Source organism: Gossypium raimondii, chromosome 2, assembly GCF_025698545.1.
Source record: "Gossypium raimondii isolate GPD5lz chromosome 2, ASM2569854v1, whole genome shotgun sequence".
Lineage (NCBI taxonomy): Eukaryota > Viridiplantae > Streptophyta > Magnoliopsida > Malvales > Malvaceae > Gossypium > Gossypium raimondii.
In genome coordinates, this window is record NC_068566.1 from 43504257 (window position 1) to 43521376 (window position 17120).

General features: G+C 32.4%; 1 protein-coding gene across 1 annotated transcript; it reads right to left on the reverse strand.

The window, feature by feature from the left end:
• Positions 1–5121: 5121 nt before the first annotated feature.
• Positions 5122–15355, reverse strand: LOC105789713 (protein MAINTENANCE OF MERISTEMS-like). Its single transcript, XM_012617077.2, has 5 exons — positions 15290–15355; positions 14930–15014; positions 5876–5937; positions 5432–5762; positions 5122–5369 (listed from the first exon to the last, which is right to left on the reverse strand). The coding sequence occupies exons 1-5, from the start codon at positions 15353–15355 to the stop codon at positions 5122–5124; spliced, it is 792 nt and encodes a 263-aa protein (XP_012472531.2).
• Between the last annotated feature and the right edge of the window lie 1765 nt (positions 15356–17120).

A 17120-nucleotide genomic window follows, 5' to 3' on the forward strand; every position in this document is an offset into this window, starting at 1 on the left:
ATTTTGTTATTTTCTGAAACAAATCAAATATCTCAATTTACTAAAAATTACTGCATTTTGAACCAAAAATTACTGCATATGAGGTCAGTAAGTCTTTCAAACAGCAGAAGACCAAAAGGACATATAGAATTCATAAATAATAAATATATTTCTCAATATTTGCACCTAATAGCAATAAAACTTCCACCCCAAAATATTAATAATAAAATAAAAATAGGTTTATTTCTGATTTAAATTTTTTATATAATATTAAAGGGAAACATGAGATATATCTGACAAGAGTTTTAGTCACTACTCTATTTAAAGCAAAATATGTTTTAAATTGATATATCTTAATTTTCTATTTTATAAATTTATTACTACATTTAAATTTGTTAAAAATTGTGTGACCTAAATTTTGTCACTTGTTAAAGAAATAAATACAATGATAAAAAAAGAGATATGTTGGGGATGAGATTGGGTTTGCAACTGGGAGTGGGAGGCGGAGCCCAACATAGGCCATACCGCACAAATTGAGTCTATATAAAACTATACTTCTACTATTTAACTCTGATTAATTGTGTTGAAAATGTTTAAGTTCTTGAGTGTGCAAATTTAAGTCTCTCTTCACGTAAACTATGTATTAACTCTCTCTAAATTTATAAAATTTTAAATTTCATTATACGTGGACCATGCTCGAATTTATTTTGGTCAAAGACCAAAGATATTGGATCATTAGTTTGTTGTACTCTATATTGATTAATTTTAATTAAAATTTGTTCACGCAATATATTATTTATATTATTGATAAAATTTAAAAATTGAGAGACTAAATATATAAAACTAAAATAGGAAATTAAATCTTAAACAGTTGTATAATTGAGGGACTAAAACTTAAAATTAACCATTCAAATTATTTATTTTCCCAAAGACGGCAAATTACGAGTTAAGGAGCTCATCTTTTCATAGTTAAAAATAATAAAGGTCGGGTAAGAACTAAGAAGCTACTATGCAAAAGGAACAATCAAATAACCCTACAACTGTGACATCAACCTACCCTACTTTAGTTGTACCTAGAAAACACTGGGTTTTTTTTTAGGGTCCCTAGGTTTTAAATTTTCTCTTTTTCTTTAGTAAAGAAATTCATTTATGGGGTACGTCACATCTTTCTGAATCCCTACAACTTTATTTTCATTTTTGGGGAAATGACGTAGCTACCCTGTCATGGCAACCGAGCCACTTCGCTATCTCCTGCCCTGCTCATTTTTATACACATAAAATTTTCTATAATTACACTAAACTGTTTAGAATGGGTTTTTTACAATAATATTATAAAAAAATAAAAAATAACTAAAATATAATAAAATTTTTTTATTTATCAAAATATTATAATTATTTTTATTATTTACTAAAATATATCAAAAAAATCTGCACAAAGATGAAAAAGTTGATCAGGTCAATGGCATTGGCGGCACCAAATGTGCCAAAGTCATTGGCGGCACCAAAGGTGCCAAAACCATTAGCGGCACTACTCGTGTTATAAACACGGCCTCTGCCCAGCTGAAGGGAGAAAAATCAGAAAAAAAAAAAGAAGAAAAAGAGGTGATGCGGAAAAGAAGAGAAAGAGAAGAGAAAAGAAGTTATTTTTTAAAAAATAATTGATTATATTGTTGTTATTGTTTTGTATATTTTGTAATATTTTTTGTTTTAGGTTAGTTATTAAGATTAATAAAACTCAAATTGATAGTTTTAGCTAGTATTATTATTGTTGTTGTTGTTGTTGTTGTTGTTGTTGTTAGTATTAAGATGTTATTAATGTATTAAAATGTAACTTAGTAGTATTATTGTTAGTAAAAACTAGTTTTATTATTATTGTTAGTTATTATTTTTATTTACCAATATAAACTAGTTAGTAAAAATTAGTATTATTATTATAGTTAGCTAGTTATTATTTTAGTAAAACCCTAATTAATGATTTTAGTGTGTATTATTTTGAGTATAAAATTATTAATATTATTATTGTGTTAGTTATTAGGATTAGTAATTTATTTACCGTTCGAGAATTTTTATGAGATTTTGTTTTTTTTTGACAGATTAAATATTGAAGATGGATGCTAAGTTTCTTGTATGCGTTTATTTCGTTGGAGTCATCTTGACAACAAGTGTTGGATGTGTATTTGAATGTCGACAACAAATAGCAATGAGATTTAATAGAAATGTATCGTTCGATGAAATGAATGCAAGGATTAATGCAAAAATTCTTAGACGTTGTGGGAGAAGGATATCAAAAATTTTCTACAAGTTTCCAGTTTCGACAAATCCGGTCAAATTCGTCGAAATGGAACTTGTAGACGACAAATACGTGGAGACAATGGTCGATCTCTACTGTGGGAATGGGAGTGAGAAGAATGCACCGATTCACTTATTTGCTGAGTTAGTCGGAATTGAGCAATATCAAGATGTTAATGTATCTGATGAAGACGGGGCTGAAAATCCTTGGATGGTGGCTCCAATATCATAAGTTGATAGTGAATCAACTATAAGTGGGGTCGGTATCGACCTGAATATTATACCCGATGTTGATATGGTTGGTGGTGAAGAAGAAGGTGCTGGTGATCATTGGGATGAAGAGGTCGATAGTGACGGTGTACCTGATGATATTGATGATGAAGACATTAACGCTTCTTCGGTCGGGGAGCAGATGCGGCGTATTTTGATACACAATAATCCTGAGCCACACATGTCGCTCATAGACCCCGACGCAGCATATGTAGCTGAGTTCCCGGAGTACCCTGAAATAGTTCATCCTCGCGGGCTGGCCGTAACATCTGATGATGAGGAGTTATTTATAGGCCAGAGATTCAGCTATAAAGAAGAGTGCGTATATGTCATTAAACGGTACAGCATGAATGTATCGGTGGATTATAAAGTCTTCGTGTCTACTCCGACAATATATGTTGGGGAGTGTTGGAAGGCAGCGGAAGGCTGCAATTGGCGGGTATGAGCTGCATTCATTAGAAGTTCTCAGATGTGGGAGATACGAAAATTTGTTGGTCATCATACATGCACATCAACACGTATGACAGAAGATCAGGGAAAACTTGATTCGAAAACTATTTGTACGTGTATCATGCCAATGGTGAAGGACATGTCGACCATTAAAGTTTCGGTACTGATTGTCGAAATGCAAGCACGATTCCAATATCGAGTCTCATATCGGAAGGCATGGATAGCTAAACAGATGGCGATAGAGCAACTGTATGGGGATTACGATTCGTTGTATAACGAGTTTCAAGGTTGGATAGCTGGTATGCGGGAGTACGTACCAAGGACTGTGATTGAGTTGCAGACAATTACGATTCGTTGTATAACGAGTTTCAAGGTTGGATAGCTGCTATGCGGGAGTACGTACCGAGGACTGTGATTGAGTTGCAGACAATGCCATATTACGGCCCGGATGACCAATTATAGCCTGCAAAGAGGATTTTCCATCGGATGTTCTGGACGTTCGATCCATATGTGCGGGCATTTCCCCACTACAAGCCACTTGTGCAAGTGGATGGGATCTGGCTGTATGGAAAATATACACAGATCCTACTTGTTGCAGTTGCTCAAGACGGTAACAGAAACATACTCCCGGTAGCATTTGCTATCGTAGATAAAGAGAACATAAAGTCTTGGGAATTATTCCTCACAAATCTGCGGAGGTATGTTATTAGGAACGATAACATTTGCATCATCTCCGATAGAGGGAAGGGTTTAATTGCAGCTATTAGGCATTCCGGTGTGCCGTAGAGATCCGTTTACTGCATTCGTCACATTGCGTCTAACTTCCATAAAGATTATAAAAATGCAGACTGGAAGAGACAAGTCGTGGCAATGGGTAAATGATAACCTTATCTTTTTAATATAAGTTGTAATGTTTGATGTTATCGACTTACTAGAACTTATTTTTCCTTAATACGTATGCAGCGTACGAGTTAGAACCACATATTTTTCGGCAAAGAATGATCCGACTTGAGAGTGACATGGAGGGGCAGACAAACACATCTTTCCGACAATGGTTAGGCACAATGGAACCGTGGCAGTGGGCTCAAAGTTTTGACGAGGGCTTTCGTTATGGCCAAATGACCACAAACTTAGTGGAGGGGATCAACGCTGTCTTGTTGAAAACACGTCATCTTCCGATTGTATCGGTATTTTCTGCTACTTTCTACAGGCTGGCTACTTTGATGCCAAGAATGGGTCAGCAACAAGTCGACCAGATTCAGGCGGGACATGTGTTTGTCGAACATGTCAGGGATGCAATGGTCGTAAACCGTCAGTTGACGAGGTCAATGAATGTGGAAATATATTCACGACGACTAGAAACGTTTCGAGTTACTGAGACCATCAGTCGTCGACCTGGTATACCAACTAGGTCATACAGAGTTGATCTCCGGAATAGACGGTGCGAGTGCAGGAGGTTCGAAACACTTCATTATCCCTGTGCGCATGTCGTGGTAGCGTGTGCTAAAGTCAACCTTGATGCTGAACAATATGTCGATGATGTGTACACGCTGGAGCGCACATTTCGTGTCTGGGAGAATGAGTTCCCCGTCCTGCCTGACCTATCTACGTAGGAGGTGCCGTCGATGACTTTTGAGCTCTTCCCAGACATAGGGCTACGGAGGAATCCAATGGGTCGTCCGCAGTCAAGCAGAATCCGTAATGAGATGGACATTAGGGAGAAATCAGACGGAAAGCGTTGTGGAATATGCAGGTTAATTGGTCATAGTCGAAATAAATGCCCTAACCGAAACTTTCATGTTGGACAGTCGTCCGGATCGGGTCGGAATTGACCCAATGCTGTAAAATTTTTATGCATATTGTTATAAAAAGTATAATTGATTTGAAATAATTTTTATTATTCGGCTTATGCTTACGCTTAAATTGTATCCAAATTGTATTCAAATTAAGTTATAAAATACCATGTGCGCATTTGGAACGCTTAAAATTATATCGAAAATTGAGGCATTCATAATTGGATTCAGCTTTAATGCCAAGAATAAATAAAATAATTTCTATTTATACAAAAAAGTTCAAAAGTAAGAAAAAATTAAATTAGAAATATTAAATTTATACAAAAAGTGCATTAAACCCCTAAAATTGATGGTTCGATGGTGTTGTCCTTGGGGTATACCTACGCGGAGGTCGACAAAGCTCCTGGTACAGCATTGCTAGGACGGCGGAACCCGAGCTATACGACCTAGCAGTGGACAAATCAGCTAGCAGGGGCAAGTACATCAAATGCACACTGTCGCCGTTTGCATCAGGCATGAGTACTGCCCCTAGCATATGCATGATGTACGCTCGAGCAACGCACATCAACTCACATTCAGTGGCGGTCGCTGATAATTGTCCAATTTTGGCTTCAGCCATGTAAATTTTATGCTGGAAAAATATGACTCACCGTCCCCTAACGAGTCTCCTAGGAGCTGATAACAAAGTGCAGCCGGATCCGTAAATGAAGATACTCCCGTTACGGGACTCCCGTCAATTGGGAGCCCAAGCTGCAATGCAATATCCTCCAAGGTAACCGTGCACTCCCCGCAAGGAAAATGGAAAGTGTGGGTCTCCGGACGCCACCGCTCCACTAGCGCAGATAATAAATCAAAGCGTAAGTCGGAGGACCGGATCAGTGCTACTGACCCAAATCCGGCTAGCTCCAAGTACGCCATCAATCGTGCATCCGGAACTTTCTTTAAAACACTCACACGGCCCCTTAATACTCGGAACGAGTCCTGATAGTGTTAAATTACAGAAAAAATATTACGATAACATAATTTATTTGTATATACTGCGTATATCCTTTTTAAATAAATAAAACTCGTGATTAACAAATAAAAAATCATACCTCGTTATTAGCCGCATCAGATATGTGTTCATCATTTCTAATCAATCCAGCCATTGCGATGCCTGCAAGTTGAAAAAAATTTAGTAAAAAATCTTACTTCGGCCATTTATTCGTATTTTTTTCTCCGCATTTTATTCCTTTAAAAAATTTCATAATTTCTAATTTTATAATTTTACATTATTTCAGTGCATAATGTTTGAAATTAGTTTGGTGTAAGAAAATAACCCTTACCCCTGCCCTTTACTCGTATTATTTTTTCAATTTTTATTACTTTAAATAAAAATATATTATTCTCGTATTTTATTATTTTATATTATTTCAAGACATTTTCTTTGAAATATTTTGTATTAATTATTTCTGAATTTTAAAAAAGTTAGTAATACACTCTTACTTCCGCCATTTGTTCGTATTTTTTCTCCGCATTTTATTATTTTAAAAATCTCATAAACTTAGTCTTTTATAATTTTACATTATTTCAGTGCATAATATTTGAAATTTATCAATTTAGTGTCTTGAAGGAGAATAAAAGAAAATAATAAATAAGGAGGGATTAAAAAGTAATTAGCCACATATTAGTGCCACATTTTATTCCTCTCCATTGGTGCCACTTTTTATTCCTCTCCATCACCCTCTTTTTTTTCCTCTATTATTTTGGTAAATAAAAAAATGTTTATAATATTTTGGTATTTTTTTATTTTTTTGTAATATTTTGGTAAAAACCCTTTTCCCCTTCCTTTGCTCGTATTATTATTTTCCGATTTTATTACTTTAAATAAAATATATTATTTTAGTACATTTTGTTTCAATTATTTGTTTTAATTATTTCTGATTTTTAAAAAAATTACTAATACACTCTTACTTGCCATTTGTTCGTATTTTTATCCGCATTTTATTATTTTAAAAATATCGTAATTTTATAATTTTATAATTTTACATTATTTCAATTTATTATGTTTGAAATTTATTACATGTATATTTTTCGCATTTTATTATTTTCGTGAATATACAATTTCCGTTTTTTCTTTTCATATTTATGTTTTCTTAAACATATTTCTTTATTATTTTACTTTTAATGCTATAATAACTAATTTCAACTTCCTAAGTAAATTTCATAAAAAAGATCCTAATCAACATACAATGTACATACCATTAATTTTTTCATTCTAAATATATTTCATAAAATATATATGCTAAATAAAATAATAAAATACGTACAATGTACATAACATAAATTTTAACACACAAATATTACAAAAAATTAAATTTATAAAAAATTACTTTTTTTCTTTTTTTTCCTTCCTTCCTTCCCTCTTCTTCTTCTTTTTTTTTCTCTTCTCATTTCCTTTTCTTTCCTTCTTTTCTTTCTTTTTCTTCTCCTTTCCTCTTCTTCTTCTTTCCTTTTTTTTGTCTTCTCCTTTCCTTTTCTTTCCTTCTTTTCTTTCTTTCCTCTCCTTCCTTTCTTTCTTTCTTTCCTCTCATTTCAGCTTTTTGCAGTTTTTTTGTTTTTTTATATATTTTGGTAAATAATAAATATAATTATAATATTTTGGTAAATAAAAAATTTATAATATTTTGGTTATTTTTATTTTTTATGATATTATTGTAAAAACCCGTTTAGAATTTAGATCAAATTTTAAAAGAGAGATAAGTTTTTATATATATATATATTTTGTTTCATCTATTTACAATATTGGAATTCAGAAATCTGAAATAAAAACAGCTCGTTCTCTACAATATTTTTGAAAAATATGATTAAAATTATTGTGAAAAATATATTTATTAGTTTTTTGTGTTTTCCATTACTATCAAAAACTACGGTTGAAAGTTAATATCCGTTTTGAGATATGATAGGAGAAACTAAAAATTTAGTAAAGTTATATGATTTTAAATAATTTAATATAATTATAAATAAAATATAATTTTTTTAGCAATTAATATAATTTATTTGTAAAATTGATGATATATAAAATAATTTTTAGAATAAATATAATATATAAGATTTAAAATTTTAATATAATGATAAAATGTATTTAAATAATTTAATATAATGATGCATAAAGTATTTATAAAATTTAATTTAATGATATATAAAAATAAATTAATTTATAGTTTATATATTTTAAATAGTTAGTATAAATAAGAATATTTTAATCATTTTAAAGTTAAAAACACCTAAATGCGTTTGGATAAAAAAAACACTTTTAATTACAATAAAAAGAGCCAAATGTTGTTAACTGATGGAAAAACATTTTTGGGTTAAGACACTTTTTATTTTTTAAAAAATAAAAAGATGAATTTCATATTTCGATGATTTGTTTTAACTTGATATGAAGTTTCACTTCTTACTGCTGTAATAAGTCCAACGTAGCTGCTGAAAATTCAGTGCAAGATTTGCAGTTGTAAGAAGCAAAATATCGTTGCAGGGAAACACTGTACAAGTAAAATGGAAGCGAAAGCTTTCAAGTTTTCAGCAATTTATTCGGAATATTTTTTTATTATATAGTAGTAATCAATTCATCGCCTGAGTTGAGAAGACATAATTTTCCATTGATCATGTGAGCGAAATTTCTTGGTATTGATTTAATGATAATTAAGTTGATTTTTATATGAATTGGAATAAATTGTGATGATTGTAGTAACCATGAACCATCATAATGTCCCTAAGGGGCCATCTTCCATGCTTTATCATGAAGCTTGCTGGGGTTTTGGAATCACATACTATTCTATGTGATTCAAGGCATCTTAGTCTTTTCCATAATTGAAGTTATAATTCTAGTTTTAGTCCCTGTACAGGTTGAAATTTAGCATTTAACCCCTATTACTTTGATTCAAATTGTTATTAGACATTCGGCTGAATGGAAATCTATTAATAGTCAAATATAGTTAACTGGATTCTCAGTTGACCTTGACAACAACAAATTATGCTATTAAATTGGACCTATATCAAAGTTTTACCTATATATGAAAGAATGTACTACTAAAATGTAAGTTCACTGACAATTATTAGGTGATTCATAGGCCACTATATGTAGCATTTTTGAAACTTCCAGAAAATGAAAAAGAGAGCAATAAAAGCATGTGTGTTCAAATAAAATTTCACAAGTCAGATTGACCATTCATATGCTTGATGATATGAAAGCATCAAATAATAACAAAAAAATGATGGGTCCAATTCTTTGGGTATATATTTAAAATTTGCCTAACATATGAACATTGACAACCACACACTTATTCAGCTACTCATCATATAAATCCAAGAGCAATAAAGGGGAACCAAGTGTGATTGTGTGGAGTTTTGGAGAGAGAAATGCCCACATTTTATAGTCAATTAAAAGACTGTGGGGAACAATGTTGTCTAGCAGGCTTGAGCAAAGGTTGAAACTAATTTAATTAATTTAATTGTTAATTTTCAATCAATTTGGTGATGATTAATTTAATTTTATAAATAATTAAAATAAGTTGAACTAGTTATTATTCATAATTTTTTATAACATCGATTCAAATGACTTTTAATATATATTTGTTGATACAATAAAAGAATTATAGTAATTTATGATGGTTCACCCAAAGAGCAAAGAGTTGTAAGTGAATCAAAGCATCAAAATGTAAATGTTGAGAGAAAATGAGAGAGAGAGGATGATAGTAGGAGAGAGTTGGGTGAACTTTAAGGGGTTATCTTTGATAGTTCATAAAATGCTACTTGTTGTCCTTACATTGACTCTTTGCAACTTAATCTAATTGTATATTTCCTGAGCAGATTTTAATGTTTATGTTGTCATGCTTGGGAATATGTGATATGTGAATGATAGATGTGTTCATATCAAGTAAGCGGTCTCGATGGATTAGGCTCGTGAGATATTAGGCTCTCAAATGTCTCTACTTGCAAGGTTACATGTACATGAGATGAACTTATAAAGTATAAGTATAGAAATATTTTTAATTTTTTAATCAAAACCCAAATCGATTTTTATTATTATTTTATTTCTCATACAAATTGGAAAAGGGAAAAAAAAACAAACTTAAAAAAGTCAATTTAACTAACATAACCAACCAAACTGATTTATATTAAATTAGTTTAATTAAATCAATCAATTAATTGATTAATATATAGACATTATCAGTTATATAATCAAAGGCAAATGGATTTGCAGTGTTGCACACGCTCCAAATGAAATGAAAGGGTAGCTAAGATACTTATTAATGGGATGACAAAATTATGAAGGTGGTGGGTTGTGGGTCATGGGATGAGGGAAAGGGGTTGGGCTGTCAAGCGTGAGCTTAAATAGGATATCAGCATCATCATCATCATAATTCAAGGTTTAGCTAACTGAAGAATCATGATGTGCTCCTAATGGAAATTCCGTAAAATCTGATGTTTTTTAAGTAAAATTTTGCGTTTGAAAAAAAAAATCGAAATAGTTTTATCCTGTTTAAAAAGTTAACCTTATTTAATCAGGATCCAAAATAATTGCGAAGAAAAAAGTCAACTAAAAGTAGGAAATATACAATGAGAGATCCAATGTTTATCATCATTTCCTTTAATGATAAAAAAATCATGTAAGAATAATTAAGAGCTTCTGAATGTGTTACTTACTGTGTTGTTGGACCCAAAAGAGTAAATGAAAATGGCCAACTTACTATTTGGTCGGATTTAGGCCTTCCGGGAAAAGAAAAATACTGGACAGGCTTGAAATGTGGCTATATATATTTAAGCTTTTAATTAAATAATGAATTTTGCAGGATAATGTAAAATTTCACCATTTATTTTTGTAATTTATAGGGAAATTAAACTGCAATTTTACTATGTTTTGAGGATCAAAACCCCTGCGCCCAGAAATCATCTATCTTCATGTTTCATTTTACATACCTTAGTTAATAATTTTATATTTGAACATTCTGTTATTGAAGGAATGGGTTAAAATGGCTAGTAAGTAGACCTGTAGTTGCAAATGATAATATCATTTCGCCCATGCATGAAGCTTTATATCGTTTACGTACATAGAATTGTAAAGAAAAAGTTCATCGTTTTGAGACGGAGAAGGTTAGGTGAGAATAGTTAATTGTGAAGCAATGGCTAATATAAGTTAGGCTGAACAGTAAAAATTTAATTAGCCTAAAAGAAACCTATTTACTTGCTTAAAAAAGTTTCCAATCCACTTTATTAAACTTTTCCCTAAGGTTTGGATGTGGGCAGTCTCTGATGCTTCTCCTTGTATTGTTTGCCGTTTCAGCAGTTACCACACTCCTTAAGGATGGTGTTACTAAGCTTAAGAATCCATTTAATATATAGCTTCATATCAAAATGGTTTTTAAAGTCCTTCATAGTCAATATGGCCAAACTTCCCGTGCCATAATTCTAAATCTGAAACACTTGCAGTATTGCATTTGACAGATTGGACCACCCTGTAACAGTAGTCAAATGTACGAGCCCCTTCCATGATATTCTCCCTTGACTTGGATGATACTAGATGTAACAGCCCGGTTTAGACCCTAGTCGAACAGTGGTTTCGGGACCATAAGTCCGAGTTAGAAAAAAAATATTTTAATATTATTTTTCATGCTTATAGTATATGAATTAACATGTGAAAATTTCATGATTTAATTTATCCATTTGTGTGCTTAATTTGTAAAAATGGCTATATCGCTTAAAATGTGAAAGTGGCATTTAAATTATTAAAGTACTAATTTGCTATGGTTAATTAATTGTTAAGTCCTTAAAGGGAAATTAGGCCATTATTAAAGCTTATGGACGGCAAAGGACAACCATTATGTGTTTTGTAAATTAAATCACTAAGGTTAAAATTGTAAATGATGTAATAATATGACATAAATAAAACAAATTAAAAGGTTAGTGGAGTATTTCATCTCTTGCATGGCCGAATGTTGAGAAGAAAAGAAGCCATGGTTGTTGTTTAGGTTCGGCACATTTTGAAGCTTTGATTTAGGTATGTAGTTTGCTCGATTTTTTTATAATTTCTACGTTTTTGGGATCGTTGCAATGTGTTCTCTTCATCCCATGCCTCAATTTCAGAATTTGATGATGATTTTTGAGTTTTTCCATTGATGATTTTGTGGGTTTAATGATGTTAATTGATGAGTTATGAAAGCTTGGTATGAGATTAATATGTTTTGTGTTTGGACTTTTTGTGAAATTGAGCATTTTGGGTTAGAATGTGAAAATGAAATAGAGGGATTAAAATGTGAAACAAATGAAACATATGGGCATATATGAAGAGTATAAACAATCGGCCTAGCATGTGTAAAATGATATGTGTATTTTGTAATTTTGTGAATTAGGGACTTAAATGTCAAAATGTGAAAATGTAAGGGCTAATTTGTAAAATACCCTAAATATGAGTATGTGGATTGAATTGAATGTTTTAGTGAATAAAAGAGTTAAATTTGTATTGATTTAGATCAAGAAAAGAGGAAATCAAATTTGGAACGAGGGAAATCAAAAGTTGTCGAATAGTCTTCCGATTCGTTCGTCTTCGTCCGAGGTAAGTTCTTCGAAGAAAATTTTGTAAGATTTTTATGTTTAAAATATATTTATTACATGCAAATAATGTTTGAATATAAATACTGCTAAGCAGAATTTAGTAGCTCAATATACATGTTATATATATATATATATATTATCAAAATACTGCAGTTAGAAGTGAAAAAGAAAAATTTTTAATGAATAAATAAACAAGAGCTGTTGAAATCTGCTGCATGAATGATTATTACTTCAGCATGCAATTGTTGTATTGAATGTGCAGCAAATTTTAGTGTAATTGGTCTACTGCTGTTGTAAATAAGGAAAAATATATATATATTAATTTAAAAAGTTAACCTCGTCCAAAAATGAGAATTGATGTCTGAATGCTATAAATTTCAACATTTAATGCATTTTTTAAAGCTGATTGAAACATGTTATATAGACTAATTAAATGATAGGGAGCTTAAATTAAAGTTGCCTGATTGTGTTAAATTCACTATGCAATGCACTACCATTTATGCCGTTTATTTAATAAAAATAGCTGTCCGAATTTATTGATTTTTCAGTCAAATTTAGATGTGGTTATGTTGCCATTTGGTGTTAATTAATCTATCCGTTTTGGGCTAACAACATTGTCCGAATGTGATGTTATTAGGCTGATTTAGGGACTTGCATTGTTTATGATTTTACACTATCTGAAATAATATATATATTGAGTATGAATTTATAAATTAAATGCCCTGTATAATTGATGAGTTGTTGTTGCCGAATTTTAACTACGCATGGAATGACCTGTTTCGAGCTTAATTTGATTTAATTGCGACATTCAAAAGCCCTAATGAACATAGGAATTTTGATATACAATATTGAGAAAGACCACGTCTGGGACGATGGCATTGATTTGAGATTTACGTGTAAGACCATGTCTGGGACATTGGCATCGTATATGATTTGCGTATAAGACCCTGTCTGGGACAGTGGCATCGATATTTGATTACATGCAAGACCTCGTCTGGGACGTAGGCATTGTACGATCTTTACGAGTTATCCGAGTATCTATATTAATTCTGAATAGTTCAACAGGCAATGTGATATAAAGACAGAATCTGAAATCGAATTAAATGTTTCAGGTATGTATTCATGCTATGTTATGAAATTAAGGTAAGTTGTATACTTGAATTGATGAATTAAAGCTATGTAAGAAATAAATTATGTGTTATCACAATTGAACATAAGTGTTTCGGCCTATTGATATAGTTGTAATATTTAAAAATGATAATTATATATGTTTATGCGTAATTGTGCATTTAGCTATACATTTTTGGTAACATATAAACTTGTGAGTGTGATATATGTATATTTAATTAAGGTTTGGGTTGATTTGGCTATTTGATTTAGTTTGAATGTTCATATAATTAATGTTGCTTATGACTTACTAAGCTGCGAAAGCTTACTGTGTGTATGATTATTCTTTGTTTTATAGATTTTGAAAGTTGGTTACGAGCTTGGGGATCGTCAGAGAAGGCTATCACACTATCGACTCCTTTCGGTATTTTGTTGAAATTGAATTTAAATTTTATGGCATGTATAGCATAACTGAAATGCTTGATTTTGGGTTATGTATATAAATGGTCATGCGAAAATGGCCTAATTTCCATGCTTAAATTCGGTTTAGTAAAAAAAAAAAGATGGCTTGATCATTATGTTTAAGCTTAGTTTTATATGTTCTCGGTTGAATGTTCAATGTGTTTGGTTTCAATGATTTGAAATGATTTGACCATGGTATAAGTCTATTTGGTATAGATGATAATTAATATGATTGGTAACTTGATTATATGTCTTGATTGGTTATGTCATGATTAATTTATGAATTAGTTTATATTAGTAAGTTTAAAACATAGTAAATATCTTGTAAGTTTTTACTAAAAAAAAAAAGAAAAAGAATCGGCTAATGAGTATGAAAGAACATGATGTATATTAGATTATGATCTAATCTCAATTTGATGTGGTGTTTATGATATAAATTGGTTAGAGGTGTTACACTAGACACCTGTCTTTGGTAAAGTTGACAAGGATCCCTTAGTTACCTAGTTGACTATACTCGTCAAGTTAGCTTTTAGAACCTCTACAAGAAGCACATTCTTTAGTCTAGGCATCTCAAGAACATTGAAAGTACATTTTCCAATAATGTGTCCCTTCTTACTATCTCCAAAAATAACTTTTCCATACTGACAATCTTCAAACTTATATAAGTAGGTTTGATTACTTGTCATGTGCCATGAGCAGTCACTATTGAAATACCAAACATCATCCATGGTTGACTTCAGTGATCGATGTGCAACAAGCAAACACTTTGACTTATTTCTTCAAACATACTTTTGTTTCTTCACATGCAATGTTCCATGAGAAGTGGGCACTTTTGCTAGCACTACGCATCTCCATCTCAGATCATGCAACATCTTGAAACATCGTGGTTTGATATGTCTAGGAACCACAATAATAGAAAATCACTCTATAAGGAGTCAATACCTTTTTGGAAATTTTAATTAACATAGGCTTGCTAGAACACTCACCTGACTTTCCATGATTTGATGCCTTCACAAAAATAGTCTTTCCTTTGTCAATAGCCAATGTCTCATTTGCCTGGATCTCTCTTTCCTGCAATGAGGATTTCATCTAACTTACTACTACTGGTTTTTAACTTTGGAAGCATAAACTTGGTTGTTACAAGCTCCTTTTGTGTCTTCACCAGGTTGTCAAGTTCTTCAATGAGCCAAGATTCTTTATCTTCTATTTGCTTGGTCAACCTAGAATTTTCCTCTTTTAGATGACTATTTTCTTGTAGCAATTAAGCATCTTGCCTCATCCACTGTTAACAAACTCACATCTACCAACATCTTTAGCTATAATGTCACCCCCACGTCCACCTCTACCTCCACCTCTACCTCCACCTCCAAAGGATCAACGACCACCTTCACCGGTAAGAAACTCTCCTCCATGTCCAAAAAACTCGCCTCCACCCTTAATATTACCTACATCACCATATCCACCTCCAAAAGACTCGTGACACCTCCACCTCCAAGAAACTCATCTCTTTTGCCACTAACAAACTCACCTCTAACAACATCTCCACTGGTAACATCACCTTCACCATCATCTCTACCTACACCACCAAGAAACTCACCTCTAGTAACATCACCCTTACCACCAACTCTACTACCAAAAAATTCACCTCTATCTCCAACAAACACATCTCCACCAATATCTACACCTTTAACATCACCTATGATACCATTTCCACCTCCAAGGAACTTGCGACCACCTTCACCTCTAAGAAACTCATCTTTTCCATCACCAACAAACTCACCTCCACCAATATCTACTCCTTTAAAATCACCTATGATACTATCTTCACCTCCAAGGAACTTGCGACCACCTCCACCTCTAAGAAACTCGCCTTCTCCACTACTAACAAACTCACATCCACCAAGATCATTGTCCATAAAATCACCATATCCACTATCTCTGCCTCAACAAGCCAACAATCACCTCCACTGCCAAGAAACCTACTTCTTCCACCATTAACCTCAAGGTTTTCACCATTTTTTATGGTCTTGATGGACCTCCGCTTTCCTTTATTTTCTAGCAGACTTTATTGGTCGTTCAACCTTAAGCAAGCATTTCCTCCCACGAGATTCTTATCGACCTACCCAATCTTTCAGTTGACTCTTATCTGCTTACCATTTATGATTGTATCCTATCTTAGCCTATCCCGTGTCTGCTTATACCATGTGGGATCAGCGATTTCCTAGGCAGACTCGTTTTAACGTAGATTACATATACCTCATCATCTGAGGAGCCTCATTCTCTTTTCACCTTAACTGGGTTGAGACATTTTGTTGGACCCATTTATCATTTCCTTTGGTGAATTCTCTCACTAATCTAGTGGTTTATCTTCCTTAGACGCACCAAGCTCATTCATTTTTGTGACTTGTCACACCAATCACCCCGCGAACTCTACTTTAAACCTCGATGACTCTACTAGTATACTGATCCGTAGACTTCCCCAGTGTAACCATAAATTTTTACATCCTGACAGATTACCTCGTGTTTACTGTCCTAGTGAACTCTTGATAAGTGCTAAAAATAACATGTTTTAACCTCATTCTTATTGCGTTTTTGGGTGACTATTCATTGTTAATTGTGAATTTTATGCTTTTATTCCTTTAAATTCATGTTTTTTATGCTTAATAGAGTACTTGAGAGCAAAAGGAGCGAAAAACGAGCGAAAACTAAAAAATCAGAGCAAGTTATAGGAGCCATATGGGCTGACTTATTCCACACGGTCATGTGGTAGACCATGTCGATTGCGCGAATTTACACATTGAACAGTGGAAAATACGATTTTTAGGTTTTTTGGGTATTTTAAGACGTATATATCACAAAAATAAGAAGATAGGAAAGAATCGTCATAGAATACTCAAGAAAAAAACTCAAAAAATAATATTGAAGTTGATTCTGAAGCAAATTTTCGTCAAAATTGAAGATTTCTATAACACCCCTAACCCTTATTCGTTATCGGAACAGGGTTACGGAGCATTACCAAACTTTTAACTCAAACAATCATACATTTCATATTCATTTCTTAATAAAAAAAAAGCCAATCAAATTCATTCATGTAGTCCCAAATATGAGCCCTCGAGGCCTAAAATAGACATTAAAAGTGGTTTGAGACTAAACCGAGTACTCAGGAAATTTTTTCCA

Excerpts from the sequence above, each read along its gene's own strand:
- LOC105789713 (XM_012617077.2), bottom strand. The coding sequence starts at position 15,355 with ATGGAGGAGAGTTTCTTACCGGTGAAGGTGGTCGTTGATCCTTTGGAG. Across the intron at positions 15,015-15,289 it reads AGGTGGAGGTAGAGGTGGAG|GAAAGAGAGATCCAGGCAAA; the intron begins GTAGAGGTGGAC and ends TCCTCATTGCAG. Across the intron at positions 5,763-5,875 it reads CTGATGCGGCTAATAACGAG|GACTCGTTCCGAGTATTAAG; the intron begins GTATGATTTTTT and ends TAACACTATCAG.